Below are 25,140 nucleotides of genomic sequence, written 5' to 3'. Positions count from 1 at the left end.
TTTAAACTAACATTTCCTCTTTTTAAAGATTAAACTCAATGATATATGTAAATCAATTATGAAAATCCTTCTCAGATGATCTTCAGGCATCAAAAGGTGTCATCGGGTTATATATATATATATGTGAACTAAATCCCTTTCCACTGCGATGGGTCTGCACAACACAAACCCGAAATACTGCACACTTAAATATTTAAATATTTATAACGTGGTTCTGGTAAGCTTCTGAAGATCATTTTGGGAGGAGATGAACCCCATTAAGATCCCTGCATGACAAAATAAGCATCCCACAGCATAATTCTGCCACCACTTTGCCTTTATTGGTTTGGTTTAGTGAAAAAACATTCGAGCTCACACTTTGTCAGACCGCAGACTTCCTTTTCTTCCAGCTTCAAAGGGCTGGCACCAATCCTACTTTATCTGTGGTTCAACGCAGCGGCGTGAGGAGCTGAGTCACAGTGACTGTAAGTTTCTAACATTTTTCACAGCACAGCCTTTGCAGGAATTATTATTTAACATTTCAGGAATCCACAGTTGCAAAACATAGATGCCTTTTCTCAACCAAAGAACCTGATGGACCTGTAAACGGCATAGAAACATGACAAACTGGAGTATTTTGGTAAAGTACGAAACAAAACAGCCAACAGGTCAGTTTTTGTCTGGTAGTGCTTTATTTAGCCTGCTTTTTCTTAGACATTGAACTCCTCAAACTCCTCCTCTATGTTGAGACTTTGCTGCTGCAATCGGTTGTTATTTTTCTAAAGCATGAACACCATCTCCTTGCATAGTTTTTTCATTAATCTGTTTTCCTACGTTCAAGGCACTCATACATATTGATTAAACTAATCGGTGACATACATCTTTATTTCCTTTGCATTAATAAATCCTGTTTTCTACTGTAGTGGCACAGTTGGTTTTACAGTGATCCATACTGAGTGTCATTCATTTAAAGCTAAACTGGTTTGTGCACGTGACACGACAAAGACACTGGATTGCTACACAACGCTGTTTTGTGGAAAAAATCTTCAGGTATGCAAAGAGGCAGAAATTTACTTTTCCACACATTGCAGTGTCTTGATTAGTTGTTTTTTTAAATCTTGTTGCAGCTGCAAATATGTTCCCTTTAACCCCCAGTGATCCGTTTATCCTGCAGAAAAAGAGGAAACAAACAAGGTGAAAGGTTGATGAGAGACTGAAGGGGGTTGGGGGAAGCTCTAGAGTTCAACATAGTTCAGTTCTTACTTTTTTGGCGTTGTCCACACACTGCATGTAGGCCGATGCGATACCTGAGCAGGTCAGAGTTCTCCCTGGGTTTTCCTTGTAGCATTTCAGTATCTGACCCTGAAGGTCTCCGCACAGGGGCTGGATGTTAAACCGTCTGAAGGGGCAAGAGCAAAAAGAGCAAAACACTAAAAAACACAGACGCTTGGCTTTGTTTATCAAAAACCAGAGTAGCTTTGGTAGCAGTGCTGATCGTAGGACTAGCGCCACATTTGAAGCCATGTGTATGCTGACCAAGAGCCCCAACAGAATTTGCAACAAGAGTGAGCAAAAGGTAAAATCTAGAGATTTCTGTCAGATTTTATAGTGACAGGGCCGATACAGAAGATTATTGGCACATGGGAAGACAAACCCTGAAATGCAACTCCTTACAGAAATAGTCTCTGCAGATGTGTGCTATCTTAGATTAACTGCTGTGTTGCACAAAATAAGTATTTAACAGTTGTAATTTATAGAGTGCTAGATGAGATCCTGTCTTTGTCTGAGAGCCTTCATCCCCATATCTGTTCATCAAACCGAAGCAGCAAATGAAACCCAAATTTGTGCAGAAATGCAAGGGACAAAATGATGTGACATACTTTCTCAGACATTTCTCCAGCTGATCCAAAGCAGGCCCATCTCCACTTCAGTAACCCGATGAGCGCCTTCTAGTGGCCAATGTGCAGAAGAGAGATTCCCAGATCTTCCACTACCCAAAAACCACCCAGGCTTGAGAAAGCTAGCTTTGAAGCATAATATTCCCTTTCTTTAAATGTGATTCTAGATTTTAGCATGACTCCACAATGACCTGCTTTGGATAACAAAAAGGAGTCATACAGCAAAAGATAAATAGAAATAAAATCTATATCCAGGAAAACTGAGCCTCTTGTGCACAAGGCATCTTCATCGCAGATGTAGGTAGATGTTCTAAATGTATTGTGTAAAAAGTTCAGTAATAAGTCCTGATTAATACAGTTTTCCACAACAGCCATCCTCCTGACAAATCCTGCGAATGCTGCCCAAAACATATTTCTTTCTTTAAAAGCTCAAAAGTACATTGACGGGGGAAAAAATCTAATCTAACTCGGAATAAACATTTCCCTCAAATCTTGTACCTGCGCTGGCATGGACCAATAATTGCCCAACAGTTGCATTTTCTCTGCTGCGCACACCAAGTCCTCTTTGATATAAACTTGCAAAAATGATCTGAGACCTGACATGGGATTTGTGCCCATCCTATCCTCACATTCCCAAATAAAGAAAATCCCCAAATCAGCAGGAAAATTATATTTCCGTCAAATTAGGGCCCATAGGTGTGTTGACCTTTCAATCACCCGTGCCTCTGGGCTTATTGACCGTTACACAGAGATTCAAAATAGTCTTACATGTTACTGATTTTGACATCATTTACAAAAAGAAGAAAGCATGGAGTTAAAACTTACGCAAAACGCTTCTGAGTCTCTTCCTTGCCTTTCTGGAAGTTTTCAGAGGAAACTTTGTAAAACTCTGCACACTGTGAGGAGAACACACGGAAATCACCTGTTTAGCAGAAGAACGTAAATGTCGGACTGAATAAATGATTCGGCTCAGCCGGTTCAGAGGAAAATTGAGTCCCACCGCCCCTTAGTGGTCAGAAAATGCTAAAAAAAACAGATTCACGAGGCAGTGCTTCTCTCACTGCCAAGTCACTGGTGGAAAAGTCTGAATGCTACTCACCTCTATGCTCTAGGAGAAAATTTTAACGGAAAATACACGAAGCAGAGGGTGTGATGAGGCTGGTGAAAATATAGTTTAATATTATTGAAGTATTTGTGTACGATTTGACACTAAATCTGCCAATGAAAGTGACAGCTTTCTGTGAGAAAAATGTAGTTTTTAGCTATCTATTGCAAATGTCGATAATATTTGTTCTCTGCAGGTTTGGTCAGGCCTAAACACCAAACATTATCCCTGCATCATCTGGCAATGCAATGCCAGAAATGTTCTGCTGCCTCAGGGGGGAATTAGCAAAGCAAACAGCTAAATCCAACCCGCCCCCCTGACATACCCAGCTTCGTGGCAATCAGGATGCTGCTCTGGCTGCCATAGTTATGCAAAACATATTTGCGTTACCAAAGAAGGGTTTATCCTTCTAAATGCATAAACAACTAAGATTTTATACATTTGCTGCCCCCCGTCCCAGCCTAGAACAGCAACCCAATAGACAACATTATATATAATGTATTAAAAGATTCATAAAACGATTACTTGAAAAATAGGTAGCACTACAATCTGAGACATGACATATCAATCAAAGTATGTGTCCTTCAAATTTGTAACCTATTCTGAAAATAGAAAGAAACACTTGTGCTTTCTGCGCAGTGATGACTTGGGGTCTTTGGTTTCTATCATGAGGTGTTAGCTGTGTGCCTTTAAACACAGTTAAAGCTATTTATTTGATAGGATAAATAATTAGCAAAAATATGTAGCATATCTTATTGACTCGATAACTTTGGTGACGTCACAAACCTCTCTGCTCTGGCATTCCTGATGAAAGGTTTCTACTTTCACCATACAGTATTAAAGTTAAAAGAAGAGCCAAATCCCTAAAAGGTGAACAATGACTGCAGTTCAGTTCAGCCTCTCATGTAAGTGGAATAAATCCATCTGAGAGTCATTCAGTAGAAACTCAAAGATACTCAGTAGAAATGAGCTACAGCCTCTGCTGTCAATTTGCTTGTGAATATGATGCCAAGATAGTTTATTTTTTATGACTTTTTAGACATTTATCTTTCTAAATAAAGTTTAAAAAGGAGCATTGCACAAGTTTATAGGTTAAATTTTTTTTTCCCTTATGGGGAAGACCTTTGCAGTCACAGCAGCAAATGCCTTTCCTGCCACTGGTGTTGTTTCAGCTTGTCACCACAGGGGGCAGACGTTTGCAAAAACTCTGGAACTCCGCGCTGGTCTCCTTTAAGTTGTACCCAATATTGTGTTTTTAAAGTAATGCCAAGGTACATCCTTCGAGCACTCTGTACAGGTAATTACCTTCCCACAACCTTTAGTTTTACCTTTGCTTCAAGCTTGGAAACATGCTCCTTGTAGAGCTCATCCCGCTTCTTCATCTCTTTCTCTCTCTCCTCCAGCTGATGGGCCTGCAGGAGTTCAACATGCAGCATCAGCACAGCGGCACAACGCCTCACAAAATTATAAAACAAAATCAACAAACAAACAAACAAACAAAAATAATCACACAGCCTGTACATTATAGCATTTTGTGACGTTAAAACCAGTAAACACCTATGTGTTTGACTGGGATTTTACAGGACAGACCACACAAAGAAGCGCAAAAGGTGCATAGTAAATGGAAAATGATGCAGGGTTTTCAAAATAACCATAGGTGCATTTATTTAAGGGTATCAGTAGATGGGAGCTGCATAAAAATGCCACACATACTTTCAGATTTTAATTTTAGAAAACATATGCACTACTATAAATTGGTCCATCAGATATAATCTCAGGTAAATACACTGACATTTGTGGTTGTAAAGCGACCGAAAATGGGGAAAAGTCCAAGGGGTGTGAATACTTTAGCAAGGTGCACACCCATTGCCCGCATGCTTCTACAAATGCTTCTTCCTTCTGTATAGAAACCAAACAACACCGTAAGCTTTTTAGGTGTGACAAGAACAAAGTAAACATGCCCCATCCGTACCTTCTGCTCCATCCACTGAAACACCAGGACAGGAAAGAAAAGCACATCAGAGGATGAACGTTTGTGTTAAAGAGAGAGATCCTGTTTCATGAAAAAAAAATAAAAAATCCAATATGCGTTCTGCTTACATAAAGCTGCACCATGAGCTTCTCATCCTCTGCCTTCACCTTCTCTCTGGCTATGGACTCAGTCAGCTTCTCCATGTGCGACGCTCTCTCGGCCTCCAGAGTCTTCCTCACCTGCTGCGCCACCTGAGCCTGAGCTGCCGCCGTCGCCTCGGCTCGGGTCAGAGCCCGCACCTCCTCCAGCCTGAAAACACGCTGGGTCGTTTAGCCGACGACGGGACAATCCCTGCTGGCCTCGAGCCAAACATGAGCATTTCCTGTGGCGTTTTATCTTGCCTAATGACCAAATGCAACTGAACCCTTAAATATCATGAGACAATAACGAGAAAACTCACTATATACTCAGATTTATATAGTATATGCTCCAAAAGAGGAGCATATACCTATTTATTTGCTTATTCTTTTGCAGTTAATATGGAATCATTTTTTTCCCCTTCTGTATTTTCTCTCTGATAGCTTTGTTCATCTACGTGGGTTCTTGGTCCGATTATCATCAATAAACCAAAGATGTGCACTATATGTTTTAGAACTCAAATAAATGGCTTTATGTTGACCTTTTTTGCAGAAATGCAATTACCCAACCTTGTGGTAAACTTGTAATGCATTTGATTCTATATTAAAAACTAAAGATTAAATATTAATGCTTAAAAAAAAAAAGCTCAATTACATGTTCTAATTAAAGAGAGGACTAAAGCTGTGGCAGTCCAGTGTCCTTACTGTTGCTGCAGCTCCTGCCTCTTCTGGTTGATCTCCTCCTCCAGACTTTTCTGCAGCTCTGCTCTGATCTTCTGCCTCAACTCCTCCTCCACCACTCCTAGGGAAATGGGTAAGGCTACAAATGAAAACGCTTCTCCATTGCTTGTTTTCTTCTTGCAATAATAAAAAAAAGGTCAGTGAATAGCAGACATACATTTACAGAGGCTGCACACAATGGACGTTTTAAACTGGGAAAGTGAAAAGCTACTAATCCAGCCAGTCAGTCAAACAAACAGAAAAACAAAAAATAAATAAATAATTACATGAGAACTTGTAATTTGTGGCTGCAAATGTGACCGTTGGCTATAGGAACCAGCCATCCTGCAACCTTGCAATGGTAAGTGGGTAAATCTAAGACATTTAGTTTGAAGTTGAAAAGGAGACTAAACATGCGTAATAAGATACAAAGACTGGTCCGAGGCCTTAAGAGAGGAGACCTTAGAGGCATACGAGCTGAATAAGGGACCTAAAGAAGTCGTAATGGCTGCTAAAACAAAGATCCCAAAATGCCATCACAGCCCCTCCAGCAGGTTGTTGCTTTAAAGGTGAATGTACGTTTCTGTAAATGCAGCAAAAATGCAGCACTAGTTGAACTTTCATGGGAGATAAGCCGAAAGCCTATGCTCTTTAAGTGTTACATAAAGCTCAGACTATAGAGAAGATGGACATAGACCAGGCAGGACTCCTGGAATAATGGTATTTGGACGGAGGAGGCTAAATTTGAATCGTTTGGACGACAGGACTGAGGACATGGTGGGAATAAACCAAACAGTCTTCCAGGAAAAGAACGGCGAAGCACGGCGCTGGGAGCATCGTGGTTTGGGGACGCTTGCTGCAGCAGGACCTGGGCAGCTCCCTCTCAAGGACTCCGCCATGAACTATACCGTGCCTTGGGGTTCTTGAGGAAAAATGTGAGACCGACGGTAGGGAATTAAAGCTGAAGCAGAACTACAGCATGGCAGAGACCGAAATCACAGTCAATCCACCGAGGGCCGGCTAAGAATTAAGAAACGGAAAGCTCTGGGCAGGATTAAAGCCCAGAATACGCATTTATATGGACATATTTTGTTGCATGACGTAATTTTTATCTTCACTTCCGAGTTTTTTTTTTTTTTTTTTTAAGGTTGGACATTAACACTTGAGCATTTCTTTTCAAACCACTGAATGGGATGTCCTAATCTTTTCACATGACTTTATCTCAGGAAGACCTCATGGCTGAATCGGTCACCATTGTAAAAAAAAAACAAAAACAAACTGCTGCCCCTTAAAAGAGGCAGAAATGCAAACACTTCTGTTTATGAAGAAATAAAAGCTCATTAACCTGCTGCAGGCGACGGTACAGTGGCAGGTTCTTCCTCTTCATCGACAGGAGGCAGAAAGGTGGCCCCTGGGGGCTCTGCGGCGACGGGACGTGGCTCATTAGGAGGCGGCGGTTCCAGCTCTGGAGGGGGAACGTTTCCAGGAACACGGGTGTGGACCACAGCGACGTCGTCACACTGACATGGCGGCGAAGCGCCTTCTGCACAAGGCTCTGGAGGAGATGAAGAACGCACTCCTTCAACAAGGGGATCCGCCTCCACCTCCGACAGAGACGCTCCAGATGTGGCTGAATCAAGAGGCGAGGGGGAAACCTGAACCGTTTCGGCTGGAGGAGGTGATGCGGCTGCAGACTCAAGAGGCTCAAAGGCAGCCGGTTGGGTAGGCGTCGGTGTCACTAATTCACAGGAAAGAGATGGAGGCTCCGGCGAAGGAGATGACTCCCAGTTTGGAGCGAGAACGACTGGTTCCTTTATGTGTTCTTCTAGCTGAGGTGCAGTCTGACCTTCTGGCTCTTTATGAGGAAGGATGAAGGATTGAGGTGGTGGTAGGACTATTGGCTCCACTGTAGAAGGTGGAGCAAGAGAATCGGGCACTTCAGGGTTGTCAGGCCTTGAAGAAGGGCCAGAAGGGGGTTCTGGTCCCAGAGATGGAGGAGGCGCTGCAGGATCCAGAGAAGCTGGAGGAAGGGAGTGGAACGTCACGGGAGGAGGGGGGAGGAGTTTCACAGGAGGAGCAGCCTCCACTGATGGAGACGTGGGCGCAGCTTCTCGGGAGGGAGTAGGAGGAGGAGTGGGTACGAACTGAGGAGGGGGAGGAGTCAGGAGAGGTAGCAAGTGTTCGACAGGTGGGGCAGGAACAGGGGTGGCCACCTGGGCCTGTGGTTCAGGTGAGAGGTGAGGACAGCTGGCCTTTGCCGAGTGCTTCATCCGGTCGATGACTTTGTCCGACAGCTGAGGACGACAAACACACACACATGAGCTTTATAGTGATATGAGGTAGGAGCGCCACCTGCTGGGGACCTTCACCAGTTACTGCTTAGCATGTAGGGCTGGACGATGTAGAAAAAAATATCGATAATGTTTTTAGCGATATCGATAATTATCAACCAATTCAAAACATATATTTTAAGTGCAGCCCTGGGCATTTGATGCTGTTGCTTAGCGACCTATTTTTAGATACAGAACACAAAGAAACACTGAATTCAAACTCAATCCTTTATTCAACTAACTTTTTTATCAAAACTGCACGTTTTTAAAAATTAAAAAGAACACATGTTCTCTGAACTCTTTGAAGGGGGCGGAGCTTGGTGATGGTGCGTTCCTGGGTCTGTTTGTGATTGGTTGGGAGGATGTAATGACTGTAATATTAACCTTCATGACAGGCTAGAATGCAAAAGGAAGGAAAACTTCTATTGAACTTTTATTGACCCTTTTTTTAATCGATCGATATATATCGTTATTGAATTATCACCCAGCCCTATGGGCATGTAGTTTCAGAAAAGCCTCAGCTAACACACATAAATGCATGTGAGAATCTGTGACAAGACATGGAAATCAATGTTCAGACACTCTCTGTCCTGAGAATTAGCAAAGACAAATGGGCAAAAGGTTCAGTCTCTGAATGTGCAAAACTGCCAGAGAGGAACCCCGAAAGACTTGGACCTGCAACTGAAGCCTTAGGTGGATCTACAAAGTATTCATCAGGATGGTTTAGATTTTGATGATGAGTGTAAAAAAAAGTTAATATCATGTAGACCTGTTGTTGTTGCTTCACTTCAGGAGTATGCACAACTTTGTGTTGATTCTACACACCAAAGCCACTGAATAATGTGACAAAATATGAAAAGGCTCATGTTGTATGAAGACTGTTGCAAGGCGGTGAATTTATAAGAGAAACACGTGTTGAATGACAACAAGCATGGGCTCTATATTTGGATTTGGGGGCGCCTTGAGCTCAGAGAAGCAAACCCAAGGAGATCCGGTTCTGTCTTTTTAAAATGACACATTTGGGACGCGGATCTTGGAGAGCACGCCACATAAAACCTCAACTCTGGTGCCCAATCCCGTAGCAGGGGTACTTTCAGTGACAGCGTGCAGAGTTTGATTTCCACTCACCCGTATGCCCTTCACAAAAGTTACCCCTCCTCCTCCTCCACCTTCATCATCCTCCGCAGAGAAGCGACTCGGACTGTTTCCACCCATCCCGGTCCCGCAGGATCAGACCCAAGCCTCCCCGGGTTTCTGTCAAATGCCACGGCGACTTATTTCAAAACAATGTGGACGATCGATCCTCACAGCTGCTCCACAGCAGCCCCGCCCACCTTCCTCTGTGAGCAAGCTGCGCTCCCATTGGCCGGAGCTGAACTACAGCTGTCCGGATTGGTCCGATGGCTTCAGCAGCTAAAAATCAGCGAGGCGTGAGGGAACGGTCTGTCCCCGACGCTAGATATAAGGAAAAATAAATAAAATAAAATAACGTTTTTACATCATAATTATTCATGACCAAAAGGAAAGACTCGGGTGATTTATTAAAAGTAGTTTAATTTCAGAGCGCTTGGAGTGCACAGACTGATGACAAACACACCTGAGACAACATGGAGTCATAAATAACCTGCGTGATTCAGTATGAAAGGGCTCAGGTTAACCTCACACGTTTAAAAAATAAATATCACTACAGAAGAAAAGACACAAGTTGCACCGTCGATCAGTGAATGCTACTGAGGCACAAACGCAAAAACAAGGTTTGGGGACATTTTCTCTTTTTTTTGGCCAACAAATTTCATGAAAATAAATCCAAAATATTGGATGAAATGGTTTCATCCGAGCCAACGCGTCTGTGGGCCCCTACAGGTTCGAAATGGACTCCTTGCTTGGGACATTGGGTTGACAAAATGCAACCTACACCATTTGTAGGAGGTGTCCGGGGTTCAAGAAAATCAAATTATGCATCACATCTTGCACCAATATGCTTCCCACTTCTCACCCAGAGTTGACATGGATAATCCATGTCAGCATTTAATTTGGGATCATTATGTAATCCGTGGACGAACTCATCTGGGGCTCATTTTTAAGATCGCTCCAAACAGCACGGATCCAATATGGAAATGTTGGTTGGGAATCGTACAGCCAAAGTCTGATGTAGGCTGTAGCACTGTGCACACCATGCATCAGTATTGCACTGAGACATGTTGACTAGTCAAATCACACTAACCTAAAAAGTTACACAGTCGGGTCTAAGCACTTATTATGGGGAGAACAGGGTGAGAATGGAGTGTATGGAGGAGTGCTACAGATCTGGAAACTTCTGAGGCAGAAAGATCTAAACTTTAATGAGACGGGGGTACGAACCTCCACAAGGCTGAAATACAATGCAGTTTAGTTTAAACTGCTGGTCCAACTCCTCTACTGGACCTGCTTTAAAGCTTTATGCAATATCCTTTTACTTGCAGAATTGCACGTATAGCCAACTAATGCATTGCTTTTCAGCTCAGATCTAGACCTGAATAACACCCACAAGCTGAGAACTAAACAACTAATACATTTTCCCAAGTGCAACATAAGTCAATAAAGTCTATACGCCTCCATGTTCTCTGGAAATGGACAGAATATAAATGCCACGGCCCCTTTATTAGCTACAACAGTTCCATTGCTTGTTACCACAAATGGCAAATGAGCCAATCGCATGGCAGCCACTCAATGCATCAATCTAGACGTGGTGAGGATAACGTAGAAGTTCAAGCTGAGCATTAGAATAAAGAAAATTGAAACTTGGATGTGGCACAGTTGGTTGTTGGCCTTGTTAATGTTAGAAGGTGACGCTGGTTAAAGACGGTAGAAAGTAAACGCTTGTTTCAAATGCATATGTGCACAGCTCAGACTGCCTATATATGCAGGATGGGTCGGGTGGTATTTTCTTGGCATACTTTAGACTTTAATAAAAACTGAGCACAGCCATAGGCCTGTCACAATAAAAATTGGTCTGTTGACCTCATTCCAACAGAGAACCTTTGGGATGTGGTAAAACCAGAGATGGGCATCATGGATGTGCAGTCGACAAATCTGCAGCATCTGGGAGAATTAGGAGTTCTTGAGGGAGAGAAGAAAAAAAAGAGAGGTCCAATGCAGTACAAGCAGGGTGTAACTAATAAAGTGGCCAGTGAGCACAACTTGAACAATCATATCATGTGGGGTCAAGTGTGAAAACAATAACCTTATAAAACTACAGCAGGAGATTTAAAAACTATCCAAATTTGACCGAGGGGGTAGATTTGCCTTCGTCACTCCGTCTTCTTGTCCTTGGCCTGGGCCGGCCGCACGCTGCTCCAAACCTCCGTGTACAGCAGGGTGCCGACGAAGACCACGGCTGTGCCCACCCAGTGCCAGGCGGTGAAGGGGTTCTGGAAGTAGAGGATGGAGAAGATGAGGCTGAAGAACTTCCTGAGGGTCACCACCAGGGTGACGGTCAGCGAAGGGCACTCGGTGGTCAGGATGAAGACGCCGCGGATGCACACATACCTGGAGAAAGGGTTAAAGTCTGCAACAGGACTTAGAAGAAATGGTCAAAGAAATACGGCAAAGGCTCTCTCATGGTTGTTACTTCCCTGAAAGGAATGAACTGTTACCATGCATCACACTGCTTGGTAACAGTATCGCCATTTTACCCTCCGCTTTATGCATTATAACGCATTTTTGAATTAGATATTATGGACCTTAATATTTCTTGCAACTCTATGATGCATCCCTGCGCTAATGGCCAAACTACCTCATGTCAACATGAGGTTCTGCAGTGGCCGGGTAACTGGACATTCATTTGAGTTGCATCTTGGAACAGGGATGCATCTAAGGCTTCGTTCACACTGCAGGCCTTAATGCTCATTTCCGATTTTTTTTGTGAAATCTGATTTTTTTGCGTGTCCGTTGACATTTCCAAATATATGTGACTTGTATGTGATCTCCTGTGTGAACTGCATTCATACACCTGAGTGTCCCGCATGCGCAGTAGAGGACGCGATGACATCATACGTAGCAAGCGTGCTCGTTGTTTGCAGAAGTAAACATGGATTATATTGCTGCAGCGTATCTTCCCTTCTTTACGTTATTCTCCAACTGGAGCAGCACATTACCAACGCAATCTTTTTAAGAAGATCGAAAAGGAAGAGAGACACATTTTAGCGACGTGAGCGGCTTTACTGATACGGACTTCATTCATAATTTTCGAATGACAAAGGCAACCTTTATGTGCGTCTGAACGGATCTCTTTAGCGTTCTTACGTAAAGACACACCTCTTCGGTGGCCATAGCAGTGAGTAAACGCGTTGCTGTGGGGCTGTATGGACTTGCAACAGGTGTTTGTTACCACACAATAGCCAACCTTTTTTTTTTTTTTTAGAAACCTCTTTGGCATAGCCAGGTCCACCATTAGTGACGTTTGTCGAGTATCAATGACGTGTAGGTCGGATGAATGTGACCCGGCCGTACAGACACAGGTCGCATTTGAAAAGATCAGATACGTATCAGATTCAGGACCACATATCCAAGCGGCCTGGGTCGCATTTGAAAAAATCCGATCTGTGTTGTTCAGACTGTCATGAAAAAATCAGATACAGGTCGCATATGGGGAAAAAAAACATCGGAATTGGGTCACTTCAGGCTGCAGTGTGAACGTAGCCTTAGTGCTGCAGGACAGTGCTCTGGAAGGATGGAGCAGGAGACCCTTCTTTTAGAGGCCGCCACGCTGCAAACTAAGCTTTTATTGGAAAACATATGCAAGAAGCTAGAATGTTTAGAAGCAACTGACCCTGTATTACCCGAGCAGTAAAGGATGGCCGCATCAAGTTGTGTGGATGGCAAAATGGAATTGAAAATATTATAGATAAATTAAACTAAGGCAAACATATCCTACAAATCTTTTTTAATCTCTCATAAAGAAGGATAGCCTCGTGAGACCATCCTGATCTCGCGAGCTTTCAAGGTTTCACTCGCAGATCAGTCTGGCTACTTTCCGTAAAAGAAAATTTGGAGCCGTTCACCAAACGAACGTCCAATCAGCGTTGGCTTTGAGGCGGGTTGAGGTGTGACGCAACGAGAAGCACGACAGTTCAGTCTAAAGAACATGGCGGCTTCAGCCGATGAAACTAGCGTTAGCGTGGCTATCAAGCAAGTTTTATCGGAATTAGAGTATTTCTTTGCTGAGCTAACGAGCCTTTACCTGCAGCAACAAGAGTAGCTTGGCTTGTGGTTGTGTTTTCGTCGTCGCTCGTAACAGAGCGACGACGAAGCATGTTGACGTGTAAGTCATATGCTTCGTTGATCTGATTGGTTCATTTGGCCCGTCTATCACCAACATAGGCCAATCAGCTAACCAGTATTTTCGCCCCTTCCCAAAATTACTTCAACGGAAGGTTTCCAGATGGATATGCGGAGCAAATCCATCTGGCGGAGTCAGGTAAAAAGAAGGAAACACGATGACAGGTTTTGCTTCAGCCTAATGAGACGTCACATGAATAGCCGAAGGGTTTTAAATTCAGTTTTGTTTAGATCAATAAAGCCTGAAACACTTAGGACTGTAGTTTAAGACGGAGTGAATCATGAGGCATAACTGCATCTGCTGAATCCACCCAAATGAGAAAAAAAACATGACAGGATACTGTGTGATGACATTGACCAGCAGGTAGAGCCACATTATCGGCATGGTCAGCCCAACCACAGGAACAACAACGGGAGCTGCAAAAAGACAACAAACAAAGCAAAAGTTGATCACCTCCAACATAAATGACACAAACGCATTTGTTCCTTTTTTAATAACTGAACACACAAAAAGGTAATTTCCCTTTTTGTTCATTGACTTATTCACACTCACTGCTTTGACTGAAGAGGTTGCAGTGGTTGTAGATGTCAGTGGACAGGAGCAGGAAACCGGGCAGAGGCAGGAAGTGCTGAAAAGGCAGAGACGGAGAGACAAGTGAAAATCAACCACCAGTGAGGTCAGCTCCCTTGATTCTGCGCGGGGGGGGACACGACACTGACGTTATAGAAGAGCGCCTCCTTCGAGTGCTTCCCGTACTGCTTGTAGAGCGTCTCCTGGAAAATGCCCATCCTCGCCGACATCAGCAGAGCAAAGGTCAACATGGCGATGCCTGGTTGAGCACGAAGTCACACACAAGAAATTAGCTACAGAAAAGCAGGTCAATGATGCTGTTGGACTATTTTGGCATTTCAATTGAGCAGCTATCAATTCAGTGTTGGATCTACAGTCTGTGGGAAAATTGTAGTTGGACCTTTGCACATTTCTTCTGTTTTGCTGTTTCTTTGTTGGGCACACAAATAATTAAAAACATTTTAAAACCGGACACAGATACACCCAATAAAATGACGATTTAACTTATTGAAAGAATAAGCAATGCAAATTGTTCTGTTCCTAACTGCACCCTAAACTTAACTGGTTGCTGCGGGTGGAATTTGTTGCCCCCATTCCCCCTTGCAGGATGGTCGTATTTTGGTCACAGTGGAGACTTTTCAAACATCAAGGGACTTGCTAGGCTACTTCACATCACTGTCCTGCTGCTTAACCCCAAGTGCGCTTGAGCTCAGGGTCCTGAACTAATTACAAGTCGATCAGCAGCGGTGCCATTACCCTGCCACTGCACTCTCGCAGTAATTTTAACAGGCTGGCCAATTGTGGGTTGGTTCACCGCTGCTGCGTACATCCTCCATTTGTAGATAATATATCTCACTGTGGTTTGCTGTAGTCCCAAAAGCCTTAGACATTTGGGCTGCATAACATATTGCAAATATATAATTGCATATACTGCAACATCAGCGTGTGTAATATTCATATTGCAAAGGATTGAAGAGCACTAATTGCAGCAATAGTATATTCCAAAGTGTTATGAACCTGCATGTTAAATGCTAACGTAGTATTTAGCCAGCTGGACAGATGCTCACCCAAGGCCACAGGATATGAAAGCACAGATGAACAAGAGAGAAAATAATAATAATAATAATAATAATAATAATAAGTGATACCTTCATCACAATATTTACCAATGTTATCGGTAGTGAAAGGTTTTAAAATATCATGCAGCCATATTCAAAATGGCTTGTAACCTTTTTTCCACTCTGTAAATGTCATTTTGTTTCTCACCTGTTTAATTTAACTGGATCAGATCTTGTGGCTTACGTCGTGTTTTCAGACGGGTTCTGTGTGAGTCAATGTTCATTTATACACACATCTATTTAAATTTAACTCAAAAAAAAAAAAAAACGGGGCTATCTCCAATTGATGATGTAACGACGAGGAAATCAGTAAAGAGCCAAATACTTTTCCCTAAACCTGGAGGTGTATTTTTCCCCCCCTCCTTTTCCTTATTCTAATTACTTGTACCAGCACTCACCAACAAGCCAGCGCATAAAGGCATAAAAGCCTTGCTCTCCTGATCCATCGCTGGACACATCATGCTGAAACAAACCAGCACAGGTTCTGCATCATTACGCAGAACAACTAGCGGGTGCACTGGAAAAGACAACACGCCTGCAGAGGACTCACCACTTGCTTGGCTGACATGATGGTGCAGATGAAGATGCCGGTGGAAACTAAAACGATAGACAGATATTTGCTGGCTGAATACCTGCAGGCAGAGAAGGTGAGATGCACCAAATGAGCATTTGAGGATATGTGATAAAAGCAGGAAAGACTTCGTGTGAGCTGGGAGCGGAGGAAGCGTCACCTCTTCTTCAGGAGGATTATTCCCAGGATCATGTTGGCTATTAGCGATCCCTGCGTGGGAGAGAGGAGGGAGGTTAAATGGACGGGGCGCGGATTCAGGAGGAGCTCGACGACGACCAGAAGTGACACTCACCGATCTGAAGATCATGTGTAGCGGCATGGCGATATTAAAGTTGAGAGCGTAGTTGTTGATCACGCTGACGGTGAAGAACATGGTCACCATAATGACATAGTTACTGAGAAACAGAATAAATCATTTAGTTTCACATCAGCGTTTAGTCTCACTTTCAACAGCTCATTTAAAAAGGTAATAAATGTTTGTTTTTGTTTTTTTACCTTACTGGAATCGCTGGTTTCTTTCTCCCAAATTTAGTTTCGAATATGAAACCTTCTAAGGCGATAAAGATGAACTGAGCAAAGGTGACTATGTTGCCGCATCCTGGAAACTCTCTGGAAAAAAAAAAGAGCAGAAATGCAGAATTAAAAGCAGGTAAGAAATCATCCACTTTAACAAAGAGCAGAAGCAGAAAAAAAAACTGGTGGTTTACTGTAGGAACATATAGAGTGTCATGAAAGTTTTCTAAAAGCCAGAAAAGGATAGAGTGCCTTCTCCGGGTTGGGGAGGATGTGCTGCTCCTAGTGGAGGAGTTCAAGTATCTTGTGGTCTTGTTCACGAATGAGGGGAAGATGGAGCGGGAGATCGACAGGCGGATTGGTGCAGCGTCTGCTGTGAAGAAAGAGCTGAACCAGAAGGCGAAGCTCTCGATTTACCGGTCGATCTACGTTCCTACCCTCATCTATGGTCACGAGCTTTGGGTCGTGACCGAAAGAACGAGATCCCGGATACAAGCGGCCGAAATGAGTTTTCTCCGTAGTGTGTCTGGGCTCTCCCTTAGAGATAGGGTGAGGAGCTCAGTCATCCGGGGAGGACTCAGAGAGCCGACCCTGGATAAGCGGAAGAAGAAGAAGCAGAAGCAGAAGTTTTCACTCCCTTTGAACCTTTCCACATTCAACCATGTTACAACCGCACACTTCAAAGTATTGCAATGATGAGATTTCTTTGTGACACAGACTACAGCAAACACAGATGGAAGAAAAGTGGGTGAAATGGATGCTTCTCAAAATAAAAATAAAAAAAACCTGACAAACTCGATAACACAAAAAGGGCTTTTTTTTAAGAATAGCTCTCAAGCCAAGGTTTTCATGTTTTATTTTATATCATATAATGTTGAATGTGAATTGTTCATGCACTTCCTATTTGCAAACAAACGAGAGATATGAGGTTCACGGTCTCACACAGTGGTGCTCCAGGAACAACCTGATCCTGAGCACCAGTAAGACCAAGGAGGTAACGATAGCTTACAGGAGGTCCAGGAGGACTGAACACGCTCCTCTCTGCATACAGGGGGAGGTGGTGGAGCGCCTGGACATTCACATCACCTCTGACCTATTCCCCTAAATATCATTCAGAGCAACTGGCTTCGGGAGAAACCCGACTAGTGTACAGGACTGGCCAATATGTAATTTCATCTCAGTGTGAATGCAGGTGTCCTGTGGAGGCCTCGGAGTTCGTTTTTTTAGAGCATGCAAGAGAATAAGCAGAATCATGAAGAACAAGGAACAAACTAGATTTTCTTGCTGCCTCTAGGCCAGGTTGTCACTGTCAATAATAAAGAAAAGACATGAGAAACACGAGAGGTTTGGTTATCAAACACCATCCCAGGCTTTGGAAATGCACCGTTCAATCCATCATACGAAAACGGAAATGTGCACATCACCACCTCGGACAAAGGTGGCAGGTGCTCACGGTTCATTGGTGGCTTGGAAACATCGCCTGAGTGCCACAGCATGGTGAAATAAACCAGCCAGCATTTAGGTCCTGCAGTGAGAGGCTGGCTAAAAAGATCATTAATCAGAGCAGCAAAGAGGCCCATCATGGTCACTCTGGAGGAGCTGCTACCACACACAGCTCGGATGGAAGAGTAGTCTGTGGACATGTTTTACATCAAGACATGTAGAGGCGGGGGACAACGAGTACTGTCAAATGAAACCTTTTGGGCTGCATGGGAACCTCTATGTGTTTCCTCCACAGGCAAAGGAGACCTGGTCAGAGCTGGCGGGGAGATACGTGGAGCTGAACTGTAACAAACATCAAGCTAAACACTTTGCAGATGTTTCTTTGGTAAAAAGAAAAAAAAATTAAGAAAGTCATGCATCGTTTTAACCTTACACTTATGCACTGCTTACGCACATAAATACACTTAATTTTGAGGTTGGAAACTGACGAAGGGTTAAAAGGTTGTGATTGTGAATAATTTAATAAGACACCTTATCAGTAGAAATCTTTCATTGGTTGCCTACAACATGAACCACTCCTGCTCTGAAGTAGAACTGTTTCATATTTATTCTCATCGGCCTTTATTATTGCTCTTGTCTGATCCTGGTGAAGGGGCAGTTGATGAAGTCTGCTGCTGAGAGGCGTCTCAGCGACACTTGTTGTTGTAATAAAGCTATTTCAGAATCAGACAAACATAGAATATATTTCCCAGCGCCTTTTAGGCACCATAAAGCTGCACTTTTTCTTCGTGTTGTTGTGACACATGGTGAAACCTGAACACTGCCGCTTTAATTGAACCCCAACTGGAAATGTTTTGTCCCCATTTTAACGTAAAACTGGAAAAAAAAAAATAAACACCCGTCTCTTGTTTGGATTCAGAGGATAAATAATAAAAAAAAGCATTTTAGCAGCTAAATCAGCTGCATGCATCAAACCGGCGCGCTATATATATAAAAAAAAGCCAACATGAGCCCGCTGGCTTGAGTTTGTGACCGACCTGACCAGCAGCTCCAGGGACACCACGTTGCTACAACATCCGACAAAAACAAGGACCACGGCGAACGCAGTCCCCATGGTGAGAATGTGCAGTCGGTAAAATAAACAACCCGGGTCACTTGTTGGGGCGAATAACCGAGAGGAACATGTTGGTGTTTCAGTGGAGGAAGGTCTTCGGTCTCAACTCAAACTCCGGCGTCTGAACGAGACGTGTAGCTTTTCCGGCTCGGTAGATTCATGGTAGTTGTAGTTTATTTCAAAACGCGGAAATGGGCCTCGCTCGTTTGTCTGTTTTCTGGTTTCATACGAAGTGCAGTGTATTTTTTTAGAGGCAATTTGTCTTTTTTTTAGCACTATGCCTAAAACCTAACAGTATAACCAGCTGCTCTTGCAGTTTTCGCGCAATATAAAGCTAAAATGCGCCGCAACATGCCGAATGAGAGTCCTTACACAGTTTGAAATAGGAAGAGCAACCACTCTGTTCAAATTTCTGTGTACGAGAAGCTAAACAAGAGCAGATCACTTTTCAGTCTGAACGTAAATGGGTAAGCATGGTGGTGGGCTGGTAGATATATACATTCAGGCACATCTTAAACCAATTAGAACATCATTGAAAAGTCAGTTTCTTTATTTTATTCAATTCAAACATAAAAATGTGATTATCCGATAGATTTTTTACATGCAAATAATATATAACAATAAGTGTTTATTTTTTTGGGTTCATTTCTGAACCCAAAATTCAGTTGATCAGAAAATGTGAGTTACAGTTACACATGCTGATAAATATAATATATATTTCCATTTTAGAGATTTGAGTTCTGATATTATACACTGAAATATAAATATTCATTAAGTTAGGTGAACTAAAACAGTAAACTGTGATTGTTATTTTATCATATAACCATGTATAACTCCATTATAATGTGATTTTAATCTAAATATTAAATCAATCTACATATTATTTAACCTCAAGGGATTGAGAGATCTTTCTCGTTTTTTTTTTTTGTCCTCCCTTTGGTGTACCCGATTCTATGTACAAAAAAATAAAATTAAAAAAACTCCACATCTTGCCTTAACTCAGAAATAAAGATGAGTAAATCCAAGAGTTGACAGTAGTGCAACAGTGATAGCCGTTAAAAACTAAAGAAAAAGAGGAAGAAAAAGCCTAAACCCAAAGCAAACTCAAATATGTATTTGTTTTTCTTATAATATAATTTCTTTAGTAGTGTTTTTATGTGTGAATGTAGTGTGACACATAGTTTGGACTATGTAGCAGCTAGTAGCAGCCAGAGTCTGCCTCAAGTTCATCATATCATCTCCCGTGCTTGTCAGTATAGACGATCTCTGATGTATTTGCGTGCGTGCGTGCGTACGTGGCGCTGGTTGACGTGTTGGCGTAGCAAACCGCTAGCTTTGGCTCTGCTTGCGCCACTGACTGAAGCTGTCGTAGCAACCATTTGAGTTAGCTTCCCGCCTGTATTAGTGGCAGATTTCAGCAACTGCGGCCATTGCGTGGTTCAGTTATCTCTTCGGACGCTTTCAAAATGATCTCACTCACGGACTCCCAGAGTAAGGCTCGTTTTCTGCCGGTTTTCGGTGTCGCGAACCCGGTTTAGCTAAATGTACGAGGCTAACAACTGCAAGACGATTGGCTGAGGGCGTTGTTACGTCACTGTGGAGGGATTAATTTCGATTTAGATGTTTAAAAAAATGACCATATTGTAAAATATGTTTAGGTTTTTAAACTAGCAGTGGCTTAATTGAACCCATGCCCTCTCTGTTTATGCTTAGCTTACAACAGTGTCTTTATTTTAGACTGTCTTTCTGTCAGCAGCATGCTTTCCTGTGAAAAACAGTGATTGGTGTAACTGATTCTATCTCTTGTTCCCTAAACCCTGCAGAAATTGGGATGGGACTGACGGGATTTGGTGTGTTTTTCCTCTTCTTTGGGATGATGCTGTTTTTTGACAAAGCTCTGCTGGCCATAGGAAACGTGAGTCCTTCACAAGCCTACAGTTGAGAGGCTGACAAAACCTTTCAAGCTACTTTACAGTCTTTTTTCTCCCCACTATTTTCTTCACTAACAGATGTTTGCTGACACTAAAAGCACAGGTTGACAACAATGTATGGATATCTGCTGCATGATTTAATAATATAGAAATTTAAAAGCTTTAATAAAATTTAAAAGCTGAAATAATAATAATAATAATAATAATAATAATAATAATAATAATAATAATAATTAGATCATGCTGCTTTGTGTGTTTTGGTAAATGGCATGACCAGAGTCACAATAATCAATAATTGTTACTAGGCAGAATTTCCTGTAAAATCAATCAAACTCGCTTTAGATATGATCTGTAACCTGTAGAAAAACATGACTGACTGTTTTCCAATTTGTTTGCCCAATTGGTTTTGAGCGAGGGGGAAAACAAACAAATAAATAAATCAATTAATAAAGGTTACGTTTCCAAAAACAAGCATCCAGTGCACATATCTTTTGGTGACACCACATGAGGAGACCGAGTTCTGAACATCATCGTTTGTTCGTTCCTTCATTCCTTTGTGTCCTCCTTCTTTTGTTCCCTTTTCCGCATTTGTCTTTTCCTTAACGAATCCTTCCTTTCTTCTAGTCCTCGCCTCCAAACGTCCTTACATCTGCCCCCTTCCTTTTTATTTCTTCATTCTGAGCTTTGTTACTTGTCCCTCTGACCCCCTCCAAACTTAATTTTTTGTCTTCTTCCCTTTTTACCATCTCCCTCCTCCTCATATCCTGCATTCCTCCTTTGTGTCCCTACTTCCTTTCAGATTTACGTCTTTCTGTCGTCCCTTCCTCTCTTCCTTGTGTCCTTCCTTTCCTTTCCTCTTTTCTTTCTTTATTTTTTTTAACTTCTTTCTGAATGTTTTTTTTCAAATGAGTGGAAAGGACAGGTCATTTTGAGTCTAAAATGTGCAGAATGTTTGCGTGGAGAGCTCTGTAGGAACCTCGATCTATTTTTATATCTAGTGGAATTTAACGGCAGCTGATCAACCCGATTATTGTTCCTCTCGTGACGTCATTAGCGCGGCGTTTTCCTGCCGTGCAGTTCTTGAAAACCTTGTATCGTCAGTAGGGCTGGACGATACAGAAAAAATGCACATTGATCAAAAAGATATCATATTGATCGATATAGATAATTATCAACCAATTAAAAAAATTTATTTTAAGTGCAGCTCTGGCCATTTTATGCTGTTGCTTAGCAGCCTATTTTTAGATTTTATTCAACCAACTTTTTACCAAAACTGCAAGTTTTTAAAATAGAAAAAATAACTCTTTGAATGGGGCGGAGCTTGGTGATGGAGCGTTCCTGGGTCTGCGTTTGTGATTGGTTGGGAGGATGTAATTACTGTGGTATTAACCTACACGATAGGCTAGAATGCAAAAGGAAGGAAAACTGTTATTCTATTGAACTTTTGATTGACCCTTTTTTTTCTATATCGATCGATATATATTGTTATTGAATTATCATCCAGCCCTAATTGTCAGCGTATGTTTGTATTTGAAAGCCCGTTGATATTTTGCGTTTTGCAGATTCTCTTCGTGTCGGGCCTCTCTTTCGTCATCGGCCTGGAGCGCACCTTCAGGTTCTTCTTCCAGAGGCACAAAGCGAAAGCCACCAGCTTCTTCTTGGGAGGGATTTTCGTGGTTCTGACCGGCTGGCCGATCATTGGAGTCGTCCTGGAAATCTACGGTTTTTTCCTCTTATTCAGGTCAGGTCAAGCAGTGACAAAACCTCCTCCACGTCGCTCTTATTCCCCTTCACGGCTCACGTTGTTTTCCCTTTGCGTCTGTAGGGGATTCTTCCCAGTGGCGGTGGGGTTCATCAGGCGGGTGCCTGTGCTCGGATCTTTGCTCAGTTTACCAGGAATTAGGACCGTAAGTGTCATTCCAGTCGCTTGGAGAAACATGTATAACCCCAAGGTGATGAAGACTTTCAATGCTCTTTTTGTTTTCTTCTTCTTGCCGTCTTTCAGTTGGTGGACAAAATCGGCGAGAGCAACAATATGGTATAAGGAGACCCTGCTAACACAAAGGGGGACAGTCCCACTATTTATCATGGATTCTCATCGTGATTGTACGTTCCAGTCCTTGCCATTCCAGAGAATTTCATTCGCACATTTTTTTCTGCAGAAAACACGCAAGTTTGTCTGTAATCATTCCTCTGACTGCATCCATTCCCCTCGTTCAGACACAAAGGACTATCTGACTGAGACCGGACTACAATACAAATGTATTCCTCTTTTCTACAACAAAAAAAAAAACCTCTTTGTACCATCCCTCTTGCAATATTTATAGAACGAATACTTGATAACACTGGACTATCTCAGAGGAAAGTCAGTGCCTGGGAGCAATCCTGTGTGACGTGTAAGTGGTCGATTAATGTTGAATTTTGAATCAACAAAGGTGGTTGTAATTTTTACAGAGATGTGAAGTGCTGTAAAAAAAAAACATTTTGAGATGTTTGTACTGTAATTTTTACAGTGGGTTTTTTTCTAAGTGTACTCTTGCAATAAATTGTCCTTTTTTTGTAAATGGGGGTGTTGCATTTTTGTTTCTGAGAGCAAGCGAGAGAGAGAGAGAGCGAGCGATCGATGAGTTTAATATCCTAAAATTTGTCAACCTGAATTCTTGATTCAGACACACTCAGCATGTTCTTGTATGATATTCTGGACCGTGTGGTAAACTCGAGTAAAAGTGCCTTCATGGTGAATGATACTGCTAAAATACTCTTATTTTGATGCCTAATGTTTAGTCTTAAAAAGAACAAACTACACAATCCAGCATTTCTTTCTGTTCATTGTGCAAAATATTACACCTTTTAATCCCCTTTGTTCCTGAGTTAAACCTTATCTTAACGAGCTGATTTTCGCTGCTTAACTATTTTTTAGTATCCATGTGGGTTGTCAGCCTGCAGTCTGTTTAACTGTGCTTTGAAGTTGGAAGTGTTTCGACATAGAGATGAATTTGTCTTTGTTGGTAGTGAAGAAAAGGTTTGAGCCACCTGACCGGCAGTGTGCAGCAACACATGCAGACAGAGTGAAACACCAGTCATACCAATGCTTTCTCTAGCGTCACACTTGAAAAGACTTTAGGCTGCAGCCAGGGTGTTTTTAAGCTCAAATCTTTTAAACCTTGGTTTGCCTTGACTGGTAACCAGCCCAAGCTTAAAATACACATTTTAATACAGTACAGCAGTAGCTTGTTGTCCAGAATGCGGCCCTCTGAAGGACTTTGAACGGCCCTCAACCACAAATCAGGGATAGCATTATTTTGGTTTCCTGATTCAAGTGGTTGATGCGGATCCGTGTTTTTTTTTTTTTTTTTTTTTTACTGGCGGGGTGGCCTTTCACTAAAAGTACAGACAAAATCTTAAAAGGAAAATGTACAGCACATTATTCATCTCATATCGATCATGTTTTATGCATTTAATTTATATTCATACCAAATAGGGCCACAAATATCCAGTGACTTTAACTGAAAAGATGACTTTGGTGTAAAACATCATTAAATTTGGCTAAAATAGAGTAAGCTATAATTGATTCTTGTTGAAAATGCATAACAAAGAAATATTCCTTCCAGAGCTGCTTATCTCTTTTTGTGTCTGCTCAAACCTCCAGTCGGTCGTGGCAGATGGCCGCTCCCAGTGAGCCTGGTTCTGCTGGAGATCTCTTCCTGTTAAAGGAGAGTTTTCCTCTCCACTGTCGCTACATGCATGCTCGGTATGAGGGATTGCTGCAAAGTTAAACAACCCACTGTAATCTGTTTATTTCTATTGTCTAAATGTCTATTTTCCTTCTCTTTATTAAAAGTAAGCTTTTGAAAATTGGCCCTTGAGAAGTTATCACCCAGGTATTGCTTTTTATGGTGCCAATTGTTTAACTTTGTTATGACTACAGTGTGCGACATATGCTAACTTAGAGTATTGTGGCACATAGATTGGGCTGGAGATCTGTGGCACATGCTACGTGCTAATATTAACATATTTTGATTGTCAGGTCTAATAAATGGAGAGCGCCTTCAAACGCGTTCCCAGTGTCTCGTGGGTCTTCTAATCATCACACAACGCAGAAGTTAACCGCTCACACAGGTCCAATATGTCACTTTGGACATACATGGAACCCAGCAGCACGTGTTCCTGCTTCACTGCTCTGGTTCAGTTCATGCTGGGGGGTCTTGAAATGTTCTCCGCTGACTTCTCTTTTGCTAGGTCTCTGATGAAGCAAAGATCAACGTGCTTAAACGCCTGGTACCACAGCCGTTGTTCCAGGGCCATGGCTCTAGATCAGAGATCTGCAACCTTTCCAATAAAAAAGCCATGTTTGCCTTCAGCCTGGCTAAATAAAACGTGTCTAGAGCCATAAATATTACATGACCTTTTGGGTTAATT

General features: G+C 42.3%; 3 protein-coding genes across 4 annotated transcripts; 1 reads left to right on the top strand and 2 right to left on the bottom strand.

Annotated features, from left to right (window-relative positions):
* Window positions 1-648: 648 nt before the first annotated feature.
* Window positions 649-9,487, bottom strand: chchd3b (coiled-coil-helix-coiled-coil-helix domain containing 3b). 2 transcript variants are annotated; one of them, XM_012880415.3, is made up of 9 exons: window positions 9,270-9,487; window positions 7,157-8,105; window positions 5,797-5,893; window positions 5,083-5,263; window positions 4,955-4,969; window positions 4,311-4,394; window positions 2,703-2,773; window positions 1,243-1,378; window positions 649-1,147 (listed from the first exon to the last, which is right to left on the bottom strand). In XM_012880415.3, the coding sequence occupies exons 1-9, from the start codon at window positions 9,354-9,356 to the stop codon at window positions 1,124-1,126; spliced, it is 1,644 nt and encodes a 547-aa protein (XP_012735869.2). In that variant the 5' UTR covers window positions 9,357-9,487; the 3' UTR covers window positions 649-1,123. The 2 variants fall into 2 exon arrangements, with proteins under 2 accessions (XP_012735869.2, XP_021163145.2); XM_021307470.2 differs by lacking the exon at window positions 4,955-4,969.
* Window positions 9,488-9,913: 426 nt separating this feature from the next.
* Window positions 9,914-19,071, bottom strand: slc35b4 (solute carrier family 35 member B4). Its single transcript, XM_012880414.3, has 10 exons — window positions 18,714-19,071; window positions 16,216-16,329; window positions 16,013-16,115; window positions 15,881-15,930; window positions 15,700-15,781; window positions 15,548-15,611; window positions 14,181-14,290; window positions 14,014-14,089; window positions 13,802-13,877; window positions 9,914-11,669 (listed from the first exon to the last, which is right to left on the bottom strand). Exons 1-10 carry the CDS (start codon window positions 18,788-18,790, stop codon window positions 11,432-11,434), a joined length of 990 nt encoding a protein of 329 aa, XP_012735868.2. The 5' UTR covers window positions 18,791-19,071; the 3' UTR covers window positions 9,914-11,431.
* Window positions 19,072-20,101: 1,030 nt separating this feature from the next.
* On the top strand, window positions 20,102-23,285 carry golt1bb (golgi transport 1Bb). Its single transcript, XM_012880212.3, has 5 exons — window positions 20,102-20,281; window positions 20,614-20,705; window positions 22,284-22,462; window positions 22,547-22,628; window positions 22,727-23,285. Exons 1-5 carry the CDS (start codon window positions 20,257-20,259, stop codon window positions 22,763-22,765), a joined length of 417 nt encoding a protein of 138 aa, XP_012735666.1. The 5' UTR covers window positions 20,102-20,256; the 3' UTR covers window positions 22,766-23,285.
* The last annotated feature ends 1,855 nt before the right edge of the window (window positions 23,286-25,140 follow it).

This window comes from Fundulus heteroclitus, chromosome 2 (assembly GCF_011125445.2).
Source record: "Fundulus heteroclitus isolate FHET01 chromosome 2, MU-UCD_Fhet_4.1, whole genome shotgun sequence".
Lineage (NCBI taxonomy): Eukaryota > Metazoa > Chordata > Actinopteri > Cyprinodontiformes > Fundulidae > Fundulus > Fundulus heteroclitus.
The sequence above is the reverse complement of the archived record's forward strand: the minus strand, read 5'-3'. Positions and strand labels throughout refer to the sequence as shown.